The following is a 19,955-nucleotide window of genomic DNA, read 5'->3' as shown; positions in this document are numbered from 1 at the left end:
CCCTGCATGGTCCAGACAGGCAAACTGAAGGTGTGGGAGGAGAGTGGCGGGCAGGACAGACACACAGCAGCACACCTGGTCATCAACCAAGTTCAGTGTTGCCTCAAGGGGCCCGTTAGAAGGCTTCCGACAACCCCAACACTGAGTTCCACTGCCTGACACAGCGGTACAGCTTCGCCACGAGCTTGCGTCTTGTCTTTCTCAGGTAGAACAAATGTACACATTCATACACAGAGTGTGCAATGCAGGCAGGCAGTATTGGTGTGAGAACCTTAACAGCATGCATTTCCTGGCTTTGGGATCTTACTCTCACTTTGTAATATGTAAGCTCAACTCTGTAATAAGAGTTTTATTTGTATTTTAAGTTCCCACCAACCAAATGACAAAAATAGAATCTACATTTATAGATAGGACCTGCTATCAATACCAATATGATTTTATTGGAATATGGAATGTAAACAGATGTTTTCAAATAAACAATCTAACCTTATAAAAACGTATGGCATTATTAAATACTTAGTAAAGAAACCCTAAATGTGCTGTGGCGGCTGCCGCCGCTAGCTCTGGCCTAGGTGTGGAAGTTCCCACAGCGGCGGTGGCTCTGCAGCCAGGGCGAGGGGACTGCTCGCAAACCATGTTGGTGACAAGTCCCCCAAATGAAATTAGCCCTATTTTTTACCCTTTAAAACAAACTCTAGCTTCCTTTGCTACCGTGAAGGCTCGCGCAACGGATGTCTCACGAGACCTGCTCTAGCAGCTCCACGGGTTACGGGGCGGCTGTGCCCACACGCCAGCTGGCACGCAACATGGACTTATCACACTCGTGTGTTACCCACAGAGCTCGAACACGCAGATTACCCTGATTACAGCGGGAAGTTATTTCTCATGGGGACCGAGGGAAAAAAAAAAAGGCAAAAAGGGAGTGGAGATGGGGAAGTATGTTTTTTTCAGTGACCAGGTCATTCCTGAATATTCTTATAGAACGCTTTCTCCCTTTCCCTCCCCAACCTGCCTAAAGACTGACCTTCCAGCTATATTTCGGACGTGAACAAAAAGTCTTTGTTTCAGATGCGTTACAACAGGTGCAACAAAGGGTTGTGCTGGGACCCGGTGAGGCTTCCTTACACGGCTGCAAAAAAAAAGCTACACAAAAAAATAGCCACAAGGTTTTACGGTTAGGCAGAATAACAAAGGGTATGGCGAGCTCTAAGTTATGCACTTAGCATCACTTTTGATGAGACAGACGGACCTGTTCACGGCATCAGAAGATGTAAAGTGACATCTTGTGATGTCTGCTGACATCAAAGGGGACTCGTAGGAGTGACTGCAGTTCGCTCCCAAATGAACGCACTTAGAAGGAAACTGCAGGGATGAGGTACATTTCCTAGAGACCTCATGTCATAAAAAAATACATAAAACATGAATTTGTAGAAGAGTTTAAAAAAAATACTGTCGCTGTTTGGATATCTCCTTTTCATGAACGAGGCTGGTGTGTCGGTACAGACTGGCTGCTGACGTGCCGCCAACACGGGCCCGAACCTCACCCAGGGAACCCAGCCCACGGAGGATCAGACAGGAAGTCAGACCGCCAGAGCGCGGTGACCGCACAGGGTAAGTCACAGCGGTCTCCCGTTAAACAAAGGTGACTGTGGAGCACTCCGAGTCTCCCACCTCCCGGCGTCCCACAGGGAGAGGCCCCGCAGATCCTGAACTACGTGCACCGTCTCGCTCGCTGCCAGGCGGCAGCTCCCTGTACACTATTATTACTGGGGAGTTTCTTTCTTTTTTGACAGACTTTTAGGCCTTTACTCTTCTTTGCGTTTAGAAGGAATGACTAGAATTTCTTTTTATCACACTGCAGTTTTCCTTCAAGATTTGTTTGGTTGGTTCGTTTTATTGGCAAGCATCAATGCCGTATTACCCGTCGCTTTCCAGTCTTCATCGGGTTGCCGCGAGACCACTGGAAAGTACAGCATTATCCGCACAGGGCTGGGACTGCTCCTTCACCACGGGGTCTGCAAGATAATGGGCCGAGTCAGCAGAAGCAGGCTGGCCGGCGTGGCAAAAATAGCCCGCCGAATCCAACCCTTCCCCCGTGACACTGCGGGCAAGTCAGGGGCGGGAAGGCAAGCCAAGTTAGACACCGGAAAACGGTCACGGGAGTCGTCGCTCGTACACTTCCTGGGAGGGCAAGTTCAACCACTGAGGCTCACGGAAAAGAGCGGCACAGACACACTCTTCCCACTGCCCTGAATTTCTCCTGGTTTTCTTATGTGTGATTTCCCTTGAAGACTAACATCGTACCCAACCCCCACTTTCTTCAAAGCATGGAGTGAGCACTTCAAAGAAAAGGGTGACCAAAAAGAGCCAGTAGAAGGCCTGGCCATTTTAAGCAACAATAGCTAAGAAAGTTTTTAAATAGAAAGATGATGTGTGTTCAGAAGAGCAGATAGATCATGAATTGTGTATCGTAAAGATCAATGGTCTTAGTTCAATCTGACTCAAAGGGTGGGAAGAGCTTGCGGTGCCAGCAACTGGAAGGGGGACACAGGTGGGACTGGTCTGCTGTCCGAACACCGAAGGCGAGACCCCCCACCTGTGCTGCGCACTAACACCGAGGGGCCGGCAGGTCCCAGGCCAGAGAGTGATGTCACCTTCAGGCAAGTCTCAGTTAGTCTCCAGAGGGGGAAGAGAAGGCAAGAGCGCGTGTTGGTCTAGCAAGACAGGCTGGAAGTTTCCCTTCGATTCCGACAGTGCGCTGAGACAGGGCACTCACTTAACTCCCTTGTTCCCAGTCTCCCGACTGGGCCAGATCTTCACACTCATCTGACGACCGCGGTGTGAGACACGCGTCATCAGGGGAGGGGAAAACTGCGTGCACTCTCAACAATAAGCAACCATGTGAACAGAATTCTACACACCCTCTGAAGTGAGACCATGAGGTCGATAATTCAGATAGCATTTCGGTGAGGTCTTTTCATGCTCACTTTCCTTGCCTCAACTCCTTGTTCACTGAACTTATTCCCTTCTTTAAAATCATACTATTGGTTACATTATTTTCAACTAATTACTTGCCTTCTGCAGGAGGCGGGAAATCTTTCATTAGATTTCCACGTAAGTGTATAAATTTGAAAACAAATTTTAGATACTTGTGATCTATCAACTCAGGTGTCCATCACCAGGAATGGTCGAAAAGACCAGACTTGGGGAGCTACAGTGGCGAACAAGCAAATAACCTTTGGGCTCAGGAAACAGACCTGCCAAGTTGTCTCAACAGTCTAGAACTAATGAGGCCGAATTCCACTGGCATTCCATCCAAAGAAATACCTAGAATTTTCCCGAACGGCCTCTGAGATAGAGAGAGAATTTCCCTCCAGCCCACGCGGCCCCGAGAAGCAGCCCGGACACGCACAGAAGTATGGGTGCTCCATGGCCTCTTTGGCCGTCAGTCTCTGTTGATGGTCGTATCGCAGAAGTTTGTCCAGAAGGTCTAGGGCCTCGGGGCTGACCAGGTGTCTGTTCTCACTGTGGATGAAGTTTTCCCAGCGTTTCCGTGAATGTCTGAGAGGAGAGGAACACATTACCACTCCAAGATTCAATTCAACAAGAATCCTTACACAGTAGGACTAAAACCAACAAAATCTTAAAATACCGCACTGATTACAAGCTCCTTAAATCTCACTCTTGCTGAGACCTGCCCCGCCCCTCTAGCTATGATCACAGTGTCCTCAAACAGGACAGCACTCGGTGACTAGCAAGTAGGATCAATTAAAACCTGTCCGTCTGATTTGGATGTAAAAGTTTCAGATGGTCTCCAGTTGCTCTGGGTGAGACGTGGAGGTGACCGAGTAATTCTCCTTACTCAGCAGCTGCAGGCCTTAGAACATGGAGCTTTATAAAATGTCAAGTGCTGTTCAAAAATTTCCAACACATTTACTTTTCAATACTCTATCTGAAAATATGCTTTAAGATTTGCTACCTTTCAGAAAATCCGTTACACCAAACAAGAAGAAACTGTCTGATTATTCAAAGAATCCGTTTCCTAAGATTTCCCATTGAAATAAGCATCTGCTATCACAGAAAGCTTTTTTCTGCAACATCATAATTTTGTCTTACATTTTATCTCTTAGAAGTGAAATTATGAGAAGACATAGGTAAACAATGCCCAAATATTGCAAAATTAGTTAAGAAATATACATGGGAAAAAGAAGGCCATTTCAAGTTTGATACAATTAGAAAGAAGAGATTTAGAACGCGATTTTGGCCAACCTTTCCACTTCTGCAGTGGGGCAAGGTAACCCCCCCTTACTCACTGTCCCAGGATGTCGTTGAAGTGCGGGTCGAGGTCTATGTGATACTTCTTCAGGTACCCGTACAGTTCGTCCGTGCCCAGAACCTTCGCGATGCGAACAAGCTGCAACACAGAATACACTGACCAAATCGCTGAGCACAGAACTCACTGTGCGCCTGCGCAGAGGCCAGGACCAGGCATTAGAACTTCCACGCTACCAAGTTTCCAGGGACCCGACACAGATGCAGGCCTGCGGCAGACAGGCAGCAGACCCAAGGGCATGATGTTCACACGAGTGCAAATCGCCTCGTGGCCTTTAAAATGATCATGCAACTCATGACAACCACCTTCTAGAAGCTGAAGACTGTGAGGACATCACAGTCCAACGAGTGAAGTCCAGTTTTACTAGACATGGAGGTGTCCAACCTCACAGGCTCGCTTTGCAGTGGGGCGTAAGGTGGCGTCCGTCACCAGTCTTTGGGGACCTGCTGACTGCAGGCGATTCGGTGAAGCTCTCCCCGTGAAGGGGAGGATGCACGCAGGCACTGAATGACACTTAGCGGCTCAGGGTCAGCACCCCTCAAGGGACGCGACTCCCTTGGCATCTGCCCCCCAGTGGGTATGAGCCAGATGGCGTCCGCTCACCTGGTCGTAGTTGTCCTGTCCATGGAAGAAGGGCTCCTTTCGAAAGATCATGCTCGCTAACATACAGCCCAAACTCCACATGTCCAAGCTATAATCATACATCTGAGGGAAGAAGGACAACCAGTCAGTCAAGGGCGCTACATTTTCCTAAGGGGGGGGGGGAAGGAGGGGGCTGAGGCAAATCCGAAGTTGTCATTTGGAGGTGCAATAAAGACTGAATTCTGAATGTATCCAAACTGGCCAAGTAAAAACCAGGAGAGGGAAAGCCAAGGAGAAGCCCTAAGGAGACATGGAAGAGCACAGGGCGCTCGCTGACCACCTTACCTGGTAGTCCACCAGGAGCTCGGGTCCCTTGAAGTACCTGGAGGCCACGCGGACATTGTACTCCTGCGCAGGGTGGTAGAACTCGGCGAGGCCCCAGTCTATGAGCCGCAGCTGCGAACACGACAGAAACCAACATATGAAAGGACTGCCGCCACATGCCTGTGCCTTAGGACAAGGCCACACCACACTAGATGGGCATTATTTGGCCCCATAAAAAATGACAGCAAGTGCACTGGCTAAAAACTTACACATTCTGCAACTGTGTAAGAGATCATTTCTACTGCAGAGCAGAGAACTCACAATCTTATTTGCTTTTTCTTTTTTTAAAATTTAAAGTATCCTGGCTTATTCTCTTGAGATCCATAGAGCTTATTAAGCTTTTTTCGGGCTCCGTACCACTTACAGGTGTTACCGCCCGCCCTGCATCAATAGCACCATCATAAGCTGTAGTCCCAACAGATGGGGTGAGGACATATGCCCCCCTCCACAAGGAGGCACTGCTCCAGCTGCTCATTAATCTACGACTAGCTGATTCGTTTACTCACCCATCAGGGACAACCAGAACTGGATACTGAAAACAGGAGGGACCCAAGTACACTTTGAAGGCCAGGCCGACTGGCCTGAGGGTCACTAAGCAGTAGAAACCATCAGTGCAGTTTCTTTCTCGAGGCCTTCCCGAAAACCCTGAGCACAACATCTAGTAGGTGCCTACAGTCGGGCCCGGCCGTCCACTTCCCTCGAGTACCACGCCTACACCAAGCAGAAGCCCACAGAGGCCGGGGAAGTGACAGTACCACAGTCTCCTGCCAGAGAGAGCAGCATGGATCTGCGGCAGCCACCCTGGTCCTGGCCTCGCCACACGAGGCTGGCCGTGCTGCCTGGCCATGCTGATACCTTTTTCTGTTGGTGGTCTATCATGACATTGTGAGGTTTCACGTCCCTGTGCATGATTCCCTTGCTGTGGCAGTAATCCAGAGCCTATCGGACAAGAAGCAGAGAAGAGTGAGCACACCCTCTGCCACCCGCCCCCCCAGGCAATCGTGTTCTTGCTTGTGACAGCCTGACTTGAGTCCCCCAAGGGGCAGCCCACCGTCTGAGACGAGAAGAGGCTGCAGAAGGCACCCTGCTCTCTGCACACAACACGGCAGCTGGTAGGAGGGGGCCATGGAGGGGACATCAAGGCCACGGGGGAGGTTTTTTCAAAAGGGGGTCAATGATACACCCTTTTGGCACACCTCTCCTCCTCACAGCTGGTAGCAATTTATCAGCCACCTGGATTTAGCAACATTAATCTATTGGTCTAATCTGACACGTTTAAAACCAGATCTGGGAACCTCACTCAAGTCACCTCTCATTGTGGTTCCAATGACATGCGAGAAAGAGTCCATGTGGACATGAAGAATGACATCCAAATGTATCTTTCAACACGGCTTGTTTTTTAGGTTAAGTGTACCTCGTGGGTTTTCTACATTAAGACACAGTCTAACATCAGTACTTTGCTTTAAAACAACCCCTGAGCTGCCCTGGCCTGGTAGCTCAGTTGGTTAGTACTGTCTCCACACCCCAAGACTGCCAGTTCGATTCCTGGTCAGGGCACATACAAGAGGTAACCAACAAAGGCATAAGTGACTGAAGCAACAAATCACCGCTTTTCTGTGTGTGAAATCAATATATTACGAAAATGTTTTTAAACAATCCCTGGGCCAGTGGGTCTTTAAGAATTGATTTTATTATTAATCTAAAGGAGAAAACTGCTTCCTTTAAGACAGCTGATTCGCAGACACAATTTTTAAGTGCACAAATCACTGGTTTTTTACTAACTTTACAGCCTTGTGCAGCTGTCACCGCTCTCCAGTTTTGGAACCTCCCATCACCCCCAGGAGCTCCCCTAGACTTGCCTGCACTCAAGCCCACGCCCAGTCGCCCTCTACTCCTCCCAGCCGCTGCCTCGCCACCTGTTGCTATGGACTCGCCTTTCCTGGACATTCACGAAATAAAATAACCCGATGCACGGCACTCTGCCTTCCCTCACTCAGCGTGTCTCTGAGACTCAGCCACGCTGCTTTTTCCTTGTTGAGTAGTATTCCACCGAGTGAATATACTAGTTGATAACATTCGGGCCATTTCTACCTTTTGGCTACTATGAATATGCGGCTGATGTTCACGTCCAAGTCTCTATGATGACATGGATTCAAATGCTTTCATTTCTCCTGGGTCAATTCCTAAAGGTGCAAGTGCTAGATGGTGTCTGAGTCCACATTAAGCTTTTTAAAAATCTGCCTAATTCCTTTCCGAAGCAGCTGGACCCTTTCACATTCCCGCTGGCAGCGTCCAAGCACTCTAGCCCCCGGCCACCCGCCGACGCTCTCCCGCCGTCCGCCTCTCTCCCGGCGGCTGCCGAGCGGGCGTGCGGCAGCATCTCACTGCGGTTTTGATTCATAGCTCCCTAATGAGCAACCAGGTGGAACACCCTTTCTTTCTTGTGCTTATTCGCCACCCTGTATCTTCTCTCGACAAATGTTGATTCAAATCTCTCACCCATTTTTTTCATGCGGGTTATTTTTGTTTCAAATAATTAAAAAATCTGCTCCAAAATCTCCCTTTTCTTATACAGTGTAACTATTCTCATAAATTTCAATGTTAGGGCAGTTGGCTTATTAAAAAGCCCTTGAAGCCTACGTGAGTCCCATAACATACACCTGAAGCAGTAATAATAGCAACCCATAATCTAATGGACCTACTATGTGCTTGACACTGAGTGATCCTGGTGGAGACATCCACGGGACAAGATTAGAGCTTCTCAGCCTCGGCACCGGTAACATTTTGGGCCAGATAACTCTTCGCTGCGGGGGGGCTATCCTGTACCCTGTAGGACATTTAGTGGAACCCCAGGCCACTACTCACCCGATTACAGCAGCACCCCTCCAACCATGACCACCAAAAATAGTTCCAGACACCCTCTGGGACACAAAGCTGACCTGACTGAGAACCACTGAACTAGACCAGCAAAGGCAGTGCTTGGACATCTTTAGTGGGAAAGGGGACATTAGCCAGAATTATCCCTAGCACCACCCTTCCAGGGATAAGCCAAGTTGCCTTCCCTAGGCACCGAAGAGTATACATGTCTGATGCTTTATACATAAAGGTCAAGGACAGGCAGAACTGCCCTGACTGGTGTGGGCTGAGGGTCATCCTGCAACCTAAAGGTCATTGGTTTGATTCCTGGTCAGGGCACATGCCTGGGTTGTGGGCCAGGTCCCTGGCTGAGGGCGTGCGAGAGGCAACCTACTGAAGTTTCTCTCGCACAGTGTTTCTCGCCCTCTCTTTCTCCCTCCTTCCCTCTAAAAATAAATAAAATCTTTAAAAAATAAAGAACAAGCAGAACTAAACTGTGAGAGTAAAAGTGAGAACATAACCTTCGGGGGAGGGGATGATGACTAGAAGGGGCACAAGGGAGCATCTGGGGACGTTCACAGTATTTTCCACCAGCCCTGTCCGACAGTTTCCTGCGACGACAGGGAGATTCTACGTCCGCACTGTCCACATGCCATGAGGCCACTGGGGACCTGAAATGTGAACGGTGCAGCTAAGGAACCGAACTTTCAGGCTGACTACCTGCTGCTGTACTGAACAGCACAGTTCTGTTTAGCTGTGGGTACGGGTTTCACTTACATAAAACCCAAGCACCTGTGGACTTTAGACTCACTCACTCCACTCAAGTAGGTTCTACTTCGAGTCCGTTTCTCTGCATTTTGTTCTACAGCAAAGCTGCAGCAGGACTCCATGGCGACTCCGTGGCAGTGCCTTGCGAGACCAGGGCTCCTGAGGACAGAACTCCCCACCGAGCAACCCCTCCGTGGCCTCACCCTCAGCCTCTCCATTTTCAACGAGCTGAAATACTCCCTCCTCTCCACCCCTGCCTTCCCCACCGAACACACAACCCAGCAAGTGTTCCTTAGCTTATTTTGCCCAGTCCTGGGCCCACTGAATTAAGGCCACAACACCTGGGATGTGAAAAACAACTGATGAAAAATAAAGGCTGGACAAACTCAGGAAGGGAAGCAGTTCTCTTGCCAAGGTTCTCATCAGACTCCCCGTGGAGCTACAGATATGCTTTTAAATTCCTCAGGGGAATTCTTTCAGTTTTAAAATCTGGTAGTTTCTGACCACCAAGCACAAAAGACGTTTTTCGAGTCCCACCTGGGCTTCCACGCCTCACCAGCAGCAAGTGCGCCCTGACCACCCGGACCACCCAGCTGCTGCTCTGAAGGAGAGAGAGGACGCCCGCCAGACCCGAGCGCCACCTGAATGGCCAGCTGCAAAGACTGCAGCGCGGGGATGGCTCCACCTGCCTAAGGACGACTGTGCAGACCTCACCTCTGGTGTGCTAGCCCGCACAGAACCGTTAACAGCTCACTTTAAAGGAATAATCACCTGCGGCACCTGGACTGCAGCTCGCACGGGTGAACGCACGGCGTCTCTGAAAGGCACCCCCGGGACCGGCCCGGTGGACAGGCTGCAGGGCCCCAGCATTTCCGCTCTCTCCCCGACCCAGGCCTTCACTCCGTCCAGAGAGGACAGGAAGTGGGATGAATCGAGCTCTGCCTCCTTCGTCTTCCTGATCTTACTGACAAAAGACCCTCAGACGTGAGAGCAAATCTCCATTCCCACCACCCTGGCTTTAACAGCAGGTGGTCTGTGCAACTGCTCGCCTCACACGCTGGACTTCAAAGTCCAGTTCCCTAAAGCTCAGCCTTGCCTCGACTTGGTACTTTGTTCCAGCAACTACTTACAATCCTAGCAAAACTCCAATCCTGGCAATTTTCTTAGATGATACAAACACCTGAATCCCTCTACAGTCTTTCAGAGGTTCTTAATTTGAGATCCGCACTTCACCTAAAACTCAAAGTAATACTGTATATTTATGCATGCATTTTGGGGTGATTTCATTGCTTTCCTTATATCTGTAGTGATCCATGACACTAAAAACCTTCAGAACCATTGGTCTATTTCATTTTACAACCCTTTTTAGAGTTCTTTGTCTAGACAAACTAGAAGAGACCATTTCTTTTTTTTTTTTATCTGAAATGATTTTTATTTTCTTTCACAGTGAAGAATATTTGCATTATTGCTTTAATATTTTTTATGTGCCCCAGGCATGGAACAGCTCTGGCCATCAACCCAGGCACCAAACCAGGCTGAAGTAAGAACTGTACATCGGTTTTGCCCCTGACTGATGTAAGAGCAACACCACCAATGAGGTGTCTACTTGCCTATTTATTGCCAGGGGCTTTGCTTTAAAATTTTTTAAGTCTTTTTTTTTTTAAATATTAAATTTTATTTAGTTACTTTTCAAGTACATTTTTTTAAATCTATTTCTCCCTAGAAGAGACCATTTCAATGCTGGGTTAGTAAGCCTGCCAGATGGTCCGCCCATCACCTCTCCCTACGTGTTGTTAACCAGCTAGAGGTTACGTTGGCTCATATAAGGGGACTCAAAGGGATGGCGAGAGCAAGAGAGCCACGAACGTCTGCCGTCCCCGTATGCCCCCCCCACGACGTGAGGTCAGTGCTCAGCCCACTGAGAGGTGGGTCTACTTCTCTCCCTTTGAGTCCAGGCCTGGCCACGTGACTTGCTCTGACCAACAATTAGCAAACATGACCCAGCAGGGGCTTCAAAAGCGCCCACACCCCAGGTTAGCCCTCTCTTGTGGCTGGGAGCCCCAAGACCAGCACAGGGGGCAGCCCGGCTAGCCCCCCGGAGGACGAGGCCTCGGCTGTCCTGGCAGCCGCCCCAGTTTTGTGAATGAGGCCATCCTGGACCAGCTTCGCCAACTGGCCCCAGTTAAGTTACCCCAGAGCAAAGGACTCAGCCACCTAACTGACAGAATTACAAGAAATAGTACATTATTTCTAAGAAGTTATTAAGTTCGGGTGATTTGTTATGCAGTAAATAAGTATTAATTAAGCAGCCAAAGGACAATCCAAGGGACGACGAGAGCTCTGATGAGGGAGGGTCTCATGTCTGGTGCAGTGTCCCTGGTCCCCTGGACTTGGCCACCTTTCTCAGGGCCACTGGTACATTTCTCTGTGAAGATCCCACGGTGGCGGCCTCCAGGGAAAAAGCTCAAAGAGCAAACCAAAAGGGAAAAAAACCTCACTAAATCCTCTGGGTATCAAGAAACATCCCACTCAAGTTCTTTGTTCTCTCAAAAACTTCTCCTTTAATGAAAAAGCCTGGAAAAAATTCACTGTTTATGAATGCCACTTACTTTAAGTAGTTCATACATATAAAACCGGATATCAAAGTCTGTCAGGATCTGGTAAAGTTGCTGAAACAGATTTCAGAAAACAGAAGTTTAATTTAGTGTCATTGCATCTTGTCATCCTAAATGCTGCTCATTATTCTCTGTAAACTGAACGCCTGAGTCACTAAAGAATCCCAAACATTTTACTCCCTGACCTGTAACAAATGAGGACACAGACTAACATGAAGGTCTAATACTTTAGTCTTCAAAAGAAGAAGAAGAAAAAAAAAGGGATTCCAGGGGGGAGAACATTTATTCCAACCTGGACCCTTTGGAGACGTGTTTAATGCCCCCACCCCAGTTCCAACACCCACAACTGCGCTACAGTGGCCCCCAGTGCCCAGCTGCACGGCACGTGGGCTGGCCCCACGCGGCACCCCAGCACACTGCAGAGAGCAGAGCCCCCACAACAGAAGAACCCGAGAAAATCCGCTGGCCCGTGTGGCAAGACAGCAGCAAGACGGCCAACCTGCCCATGAAAGAAACACAAGGAAAAAGAACTGCTACAGCACTTAGAAAAGGCAAGAGACAAAAAAAAATCTATGCCCTCCACTCCCCCCAAACCAACCCCAGGCTGGAGAAAAGAACACTTCGCAGGCACTGCTGATGGGAACCAAAGAAGCCAAATGTCTCAGGGAGAAGGAGAAAGGAGTGATGGAGTGCAGTGTTAAAAACCGACTCGCGAATGACAGTTTTCATTAGTGACGATCCAAAGACCCGCCCACTGGGAGATTTTTTTTTTTAATTTCAATTTCTAGGAGGTAAAGTGGCATTTTTGAACCCAGGTTCATTAAGACCACAAACTCTTGTCAGAAACTATCCTATTACTTCTGATAATCAATTCCAAGTAACTTGCTTTCCCCGTCAGCACTTCCTATGAAATTAAACAGCACACCTTTACGAAACATATTTTGTTTCTCTTTCTCACAAGACTCCAGCAATACACGGAAACTCTCTGCAAGCAGTAAGAACGGTGTCTATGTGAAGTAAAGGGGGGGGACAGCGGGGACTCGGGAATGAAGGAGACTTTTACTGCATGTACAGTATTTCGTATTTCAGATCCATGTAAATAATTATCTGTTCAAAAATTTTTTTAATTTGCTAAAAATCATATTTAACATTTTCTAAGAACACCAGGACTCCTTTCTCTCAAAGGCCCCCCTTTAAATTAGAGTGCTCCCCCCTGCAGCCTAGCAAGGGTGTCTGGTTTCCTCAACCTTGGTGAGGAGTGCAAACATCCGTCCCGTGCAGCTGCTGCTGGCGCCCGGGGGCTGCTCGCCCAGGGAGGCTCACCCGGTAGGGGCTGAGGTGCACGCAGGCACAACGGCACCACCACGCCGCCACCACTGCCCGGAAGATTCAACTCCCTAACAGCCCAACACCCAAGTTTTTGTTCTCCTCCAACACAACCCCAACCTGTATGTACAGAACCAAGCCGAAGATCACCATCTGTGTGCATGTCAAATCAGCTCCTGCTCTGAGTTAGGGAGATCACTCCCAGAGACCAGGCCAAGTTGAACCTCAAGTCAGTAAGTAGGCCATGCGAGAGAACAGCAAGCTCGCACCCTCAGCGGGCGAGGGCATGTTGCATCCCAGAACACACGTGGGCTACTACTCTATCTGGGCTTTTATCCGTGGAAGGCTTTCTCCTCCTGTCAGGCACCTGGGTAACGGTCTGGAAGGGGTGCCCACCTGCAGCCCAGGGTGGCTATGAATGCGGCCCAGCACAAAACCATAAATTTACTTAAAACGTAAGAGGTTTTTTTTGTGATTATGTGTGGCAATGTATTTAATGTGTGACCCAAGACAGCTCTCCTTCCAGCATGCGCAGAGACGCTAAAAGTTGGACACCCCTGGTCTAAGGCATAAATAAATGTCCTTGGACTACAGCATAGGATTTCCAGCCACTCCAATTAGCACCAATTCTTTGTAGTACAAAAGTACTAGGTGAACATAGCAGTTAGGTCTGATGTGCTCCAAAGTCCTGGACAACAGGCTGATGCTGACTTGTACTTCTCGGGAGCTCTGGGTAGGAAGAAACCAAATGGCACCTGCAATATTTTATATTTTACCTCCTGGGCTAAAAAATTCAGGACCTGCCGGGGTCCACATCCGGCTGCCTCCAACTTTTGGAGCCGTCCCCACTGCAGACCCCGGGGCTCCCACTCTGACCAAACGAACCTGGGTTTACCACCTCCATCTACCCTCTCCAGTGCCCCCATGCCCCCCGAATCAGGAATACCGTGCCCCCGCCCTCGCCCAAAGAGGTCAACTCACTCCCATCCTGATGCCACAGAGCTGAACCCCACCCTCTGCCCGTTCCGCAGGACACGGCAGCAACCGGGCTGATCAAGGCCGTTTCACACTCCGGGGTGAACAAGACGCTGCCTCACTCTGCTCTCATCCCAGAAGCTCCAGGGAAGTGTCCTTGCGTGCTGTGGCATACACACGCGGCTGCAACCGGTGGCAGGCACCACTCCAGTGGGTCAAGGTCTCTGAACACTCCCTCCCCCGCCTACGTCAAGAATCTAACACACAAGTGGAGCCAAACACTAAGCCCTCACGTAGCAGAACGCCGTGTGCTTTACACGCCTGTGTGTTCCACACTGAGTATGGCGTCCTCTCCCTGCACACGGAAGGCAGTTGAAAACTACTTGTCTTTAGATGACATTCTAGTCAACAGAACAAAATTAAAACTGCCTTACAAAAACCCAGAAGCACTGAGTCCCTGACAAACAAGCAAAGGACACTCCACAAGAACCAAACTTTTTCTCCATTCTTCTTAGCCAGCTATGTGGAGAATATCACTAACCAAACAACTGCAAAACGTTGGCAGGATGTTAGCTTTTCTTACATTTTCATAAAGTAATTGTCTTATCAAAAACAAAACAAGCCCATGCTTCCCGGCAGATTTACAAAGGTGCCGTGGAAGGAACTGGTCGCCGAGCCCAGCCTGGCTCCAAAGCGGCACCGGCACCTCCCTGGAAACAAGTCCTGGAGTCCTACCCGAGCAGGGGTGGGACTGCTCGCAGGGCCCGCGGCAGGAGTTTCCTGGGACTTGACTTCATCTCAGGAAGTTGGAGGAGGAGAGCGGGAAAAACGCAATTCCATCGTCAGACTCAGAGCCTCCCTAGGCTCCTCAGACTTAGAGCCAGCACCCAGAGAGGAACGCCCCGGGCGGCCTCACTCCCGCTGTCCCACACAGACGGGTCCACAGCTTCCGGTTCCGGGCAGCTGCAGACCCAGAGCCCCATCCCCAACAGTCATCATCTGGGAGGACTTCCCACTGTCAGCCAGCCACGGCAATCAACACAGCGACTCTCACCCTGGACAGAGGGCTTGCACATCTCCGACACACACAGCTCAGGCACAAGCAGAAATCCCAGGGGTCCCCACACGGGGACAGGAAAAAGCGGGGAGAGTGGCACAGAAAGTGAGTAAACGATGCTCAATGCGGCAGTCTCCCGTTTTGGCACTGTGAGCCCCTCACCCCAAGATCCAGAACAAAACCAAGGTCAACGTTTTTAGAAATTAATGGAGCAGAACAAATCACTAGTCAGGGTCCACCCCTATGTGATGTAGAAATTCCCCACAGATCAACACCATCTTCTCCAGATGGAGCATCTGCAATGTCTCACCAATCTCCGAAGTGTCCAAATGACACACTTAAAGTGTATATTCATTTCTATTTATACTTTCCAAGGCCCAGAAAACTGAGAAGCATGTCTCAACAGAAATTACAATATGTCACCCTGGCTCGTATGGCTCAGTAGTCTGAGCGCTGGCCTGTGAACCAGAGGGTCATCAGTTCACTTCCCAGTCAGGGCACATGCCTGGGATGTGGGCCAGGTCCCCAGTAGGGGGCACGTAAGAGGCAACCACACATTGATGTTTCTCTCTCTCTCTTTCTCCCTCCCTTCCCCTCTCTAAATATAAATAAATAAATAAATTTAGCCCTGGCTGGTGTGGCTCAGTAGACTGAGCGCCAGCCTGTGAATCAAAGGGTTGCTGGTTTGATTCCCACTGAGGGCGCAGGCCGGGGTTGCAGGCCAGGTGTCCAGCTGGGAGCACGAGAGGCAACCACATTTGAAGTGTCTCTCCCTTTCTTTCTCTCCCTTCACCTCTCTCAACAAATAAATTTAAAAATTAAATAAATAACTTAAAAAAAAAGAAATCACAGCATTTCTACTTTGAAAAGGCACCTTACCCTCTTTGAGATAATGTGGAGTTTGAGTTTTCTGTAACTGTTCACTTCAACTTTTAGAGACTGGCTTTTCCTACTGATTTGAAGTTTTGTCTTTTGTTCCAAGTATTACCATGTATCTTTTATTGTCACTTTGACATATACGAAGTGTTATAACTGATAATTTCAAGGAGAAACTGACCAAAACAACCTCTACCATAAAATGAAATATCAAGGGAAACAATGAGTAAGGCCATAAAAGATATGAACTAAATTAACAAGCTTGATATAAAAACTGACCATGTACTAAATTCCAAATAATAAACACTCTGTTGATCATGTTCTCTGGACACAGTGCAACCAAATTAGGAATCATTAACAAAGAAATTTTTTATTTACTTTTTATTTTTTTCAAACTATAAGAGGAAGTTTGTTTTGAAAATCACAAAGGCAGACAAAGTGAGCCATGGAAGAAATGGGCCCAGGAACAGCCCTCAGACTGCAGGGGAGAGAAGGGTGAGGGGTGAAGGAGACACATGGGGGGGGGGGTGCAGGAAAGGCCTGGGCAAGCTCCTGAGAGAGAGGGCGCCCAATGTTGTTGTTTTTTAACCATGTGGATACTGGATCATACATTCACCGCCCCAAAGGATATTCCCAAACAATAATTACTGGGAAATGTTTAATGTAGACCGTATACTGCCTGTTACACAGCATCACTGTATAAATATTAAAATTCTTAAGTGTACTAATAGTACTGTGGTTCTGAAAAGAAATATCCTACCTAGTTCCAAGGCCAGTATATCTAGGAGTGAAGTATCGTGGTGCCTGCAACTTTAAGATGACTTCAGCAAAGAGAGAGCTCAAGATGAAAAGCGCAGAGGGGATGGGAGAAATAAATGCAAACGTGGCAAAACAGGAACTGATAAATCTAGGAGAATAACATAAGGGTCCTGACTGCACGACTCTCTCCAATTTTCAGTAGGTCTACAAAGTTCCCAAGCAAAAAGTTTGGGGAGCAAAAACCAAACCCACAAGTCTGGAATCTGTACTTCTACTTTGAGCGCAGAATGAGTTCCATAACCGTGAAACCAGCTAAAAGGGTGCTCGAGGTCCAGACTCACTACCACTCAAGACAGGAGGAGGCAAATAAGGCGACGCCACCTCAAGAAGTTACAGGAAAAAAACAAGAAAGAAAAGAATTAAGAAAATCACACATTAATAAATGATGAGAGAGGAAACAGAAGGAACTAGAAAAACAAACAAAAACAACGCCTGTGCCCTGACCCTTGTGGTGAGCTCAGTTGGTTGGGTGTCCCCCCTGCAAAGAGCACGGACAGTCACGGGTTCGATTCCCGGTCAGGACACATGCCTGGGTTGTGGATTCGGTTGCATGTGAGGCAACTGATCAATGTCTCTCTCTCATTCCCCTCTTTCTCCCTCTCTTCTCCTCGAAGTAAATAAGATCTTAAAACACACACACATTAAAAAGGGAGCAAGGGAGAGTCCACAGGACACCCCCACGGCCTCCTCCGCTGTGGCGACCAAGACGCCAGCGGCCAGGCCCGTGACCTCGGGCCAGGAGCTGACGGTCACCCCTCAGTAACTTCATTGCTCCAAAGTATGAGCAGACACTGAGGACTGTAACATTTCAGATAAATGGAATAGAGAACAAAACCAGAAACACTCTAAAAAAGGAATTTGGAAGAAAAACAAAAAAACAAAAAAAAAGAAGGAAAAAACAATGGGGAAAAAGAAACACACTCTCAGTGAGAAAAGAGAAAATATTACATAAAAAGATAAAAGGATACTCTTTCAAAGGGTGCAGAGAGACTTCTAAGACAGGAAGGCTCGCATCCGAATGAGTTCAAGAAAGTGGGAACAAAGAAAAAAGGGAAGAAAATCAAAGAACATTAAAAGTATTTTTCCAAAATGGAAGGACATGAGTTTCTAGACTGAAAAAGCCCAGGGAGTGTCCACAGTGACAGGCGAACGCGTCCCCTGTGAGACCTTGTCCCCGTGAAACTCGAGACTGGGAATGAATGGAGAGCCCATGAACGCTCAGAAGAACAGAGGCCAGATCACGTCAGGGGAAGCCAGGACGGCTTCCGTGGGGAGAGCAGACAATCTCCCCAAAATTCTGAGGAAATTACTCTTTACGACCCGAGTTCTATGACTATGGCAAATATGTAACTGGGAGACTAACAAAGATGTTTTCAGGTAGGCAAGCCTCTAAAAACATTAAATTGCCATGAACCTTTTAAAGAAAGCTCTGGAGAATGCATGCCATCAAAACATCCCCTTTTTAAGAAGTCAGCATCCTCTACGGAATTAAAAACTGACCTTCTGCGTGTTGTTAAATCATCCCATCAGTGTAAGAGACACAGCACGCTGAAGCGAAAGTTCACACGTGTGGCTGGATAGTTGGAAACTCGTGAGGAAGCAGAGGCATTTAAAACAGGGATTTCCCTGTGAAGTTCCACGAAGACTGCCTTTGGAAGTCTTGTATTAGGAAACTGGTTCCTAGAGCCTGTCTATTTCTTAAGAAACACACACTCCCTTTGAAAATCCAGGTCATTCACAGCAACAGTGAGGTCAGTGCACACACCAGCACAGCTCTTCCCAGTGAAGCGCTACTACGCTAGTTAACGAAAAAATTGACACCCCATTTTTTCGAGTTCCCTGTTGGGTTAACAAGGGAATCTGTTATATGGAGAATGCACACTGTACGTAAAACTTGCTTACTGTTTTACAAGCCATAGTACCCTCTGTAGCTTATTTTTCACTAGCCTTACAGAAGTTTTAGAGTGATTGTCAAAGAAACATGAAATGTGAGAACAAGGTTCTTCTATTTTCTTCCCCAAGTGTCACTCCCAAAACCAGCACATTTAACTGTGACCCGGTTTCGTCCCCAACTTCCGCTGCAACTAAACCACAAGCCAAAGCTGTCATCACCCAAAGGTTCTCTAAATACCCCTAAAAATCAATACCACTTTTGATTAAAAAAAATTTTTTTATATTGGTTTTCATATTATGCTCTACTATGTCTATATGCCTGGCTGCCAAACCTTATTACAAGTTAGGGTTGCAAAACAAATTCATGAAATCCAGCTTAAAACTGTGCTTCTAGAAGGACATTTCAAAGTCTAGATGAATACACATTGCAAATATAAGAAATTAAGTAACCCGGGCAGGGCTTTTCCGTGTGTCATCTGCCCAGTACGCGGTGTGCACGAACACACGCGATCCGAGAGCCTGAACCAGATGCACTGCTTCTCCTCACGTGAGCCCTGTGCCTGCCCGTCACTTCCTACCAGCCGTGCTGGAGCCCAAGACAATCCAAGTTGACACCCACCTGAACCTGCTGTCGCAACAGGGCTGTCTCAGCTGCGGCATGCAGTGGAGACCCAGCCCAGGTGCTATTCCCAGAGAAGACAAAGCAAAGGGAGCCGAGTAATTTAATTACGCCAAGCGCAAGAACCCCGACCCCTTTCTGAATCCTATACTCGTGCCAGAAGGAATTTGGTTTGTTACCTCCTACTCTCCCCAATGACCTTTCTGCCCCCTTGTGCTCCAGAGTATCAACAGTGCTTTCTGCCACCTCCCCACCCCCACGAGCCCCCATACCAGAAAGAAGCATATACGCACCTTAAAGTCTGTATTATTGATATATTCGAATACCAAAGCTGGTGTCTTTGACTGCAAGAGAGAACACGAATACTTAGTAAGTACTCAAACAATAAACATAACTTGCTTCTGTTGCACTGGCCCATCCTCAGATCCCACTCAGATGAAAAAGATTCATCTACCAAGAGAGAGACTAGTAAGAAAGTATCCTCTTGAAATTTTATGTCTGGAATTTGCTTCAAAATAACAGGATGGTGGGGAATAGGGCGGGGCTCCAATGGACCCATGCAGGGGCCACATGCGGGCCGAGGGAGGGCCGAGGGAAGGCCGAGGGAGGGCCGTGTGCAGGCAGGCTCGTTATACTACTCACTTCTGTAAGGGGCTGACATTTCTAATAGAGTTTTTTTGTTTTTGCTTTTGTTTTTTTAAAAAGATGTATTTTCTGACCAACCTATCCAGCGGGCCTGCCACACTGTGTGAAGATTTAGACTTTGCGAGGATCCAGTTTGCCAACCACAACACAAGTCTTTTCGGGGTGCAGAAGGAAAACAGCTACAGTCATCAGCAAGCCATGTGGGAT

At 48.2% G+C, this 19,955-nt stretch overlaps 1 protein-coding gene and 1 pseudogene across 3 annotated transcripts in view; both read right to left on the bottom strand.

The window, feature by feature from the left end:
- CSNK2A2 (casein kinase 2 alpha 2) overlaps positions 1-19,955 on the bottom strand; it is a 35,387-nt gene that overhangs the window by 4,049 nt on the left and 11,383 nt on the right. For all 3 annotated transcript variants that reach the window (XR_008391172.1, XR_005081974.2, XM_037141463.2), the window contains exons 4-11: positions 19,397-19,447; positions 11,533-11,592; positions 6,155-6,238; positions 5,261-5,371; positions 4,937-5,038; positions 4,314-4,414; positions 3,413-3,561; positions 1,922-2,015 (exon numbers count right to left, since the gene is read on the bottom strand). Coding sequence is in view for 1 of the 3 variants with exons in the window: in XM_037141463.2 (XP_036997358.2) it covers positions 1,939-2,015; positions 3,413-3,561; positions 4,314-4,414; positions 4,937-5,038; positions 5,261-5,371; positions 6,155-6,238; positions 11,533-11,592; positions 19,397-19,447 (735 nt within the window). In the remaining 2 variants the exon portion in view is untranslated. The remainder of the gene's footprint in view (positions 1-1,921; positions 2,016-3,412; positions 3,562-4,313; positions 4,415-4,936; positions 5,039-5,260; positions 5,372-6,154; positions 6,239-11,532; positions 11,593-19,396; positions 19,448-19,955) is intronic.
- Positions 10,404-10,552, bottom strand: LOC128627089 (uncharacterized; annotated as a pseudogene).

This window comes from Artibeus jamaicensis, unplaced genomic scaffold, assembly GCF_021234435.1.
Source record: "Artibeus jamaicensis isolate MK-2021 breed Jamaican fruit bat unplaced genomic scaffold, CSHL_Jam_final contig_3152, whole genome shotgun sequence".
Classification (NCBI taxonomy): domain Eukaryota; kingdom Metazoa; phylum Chordata; class Mammalia; order Chiroptera; family Phyllostomidae; genus Artibeus; species Artibeus jamaicensis.
This window is presented reverse-complemented; position numbering and strand designations above follow the sequence as displayed.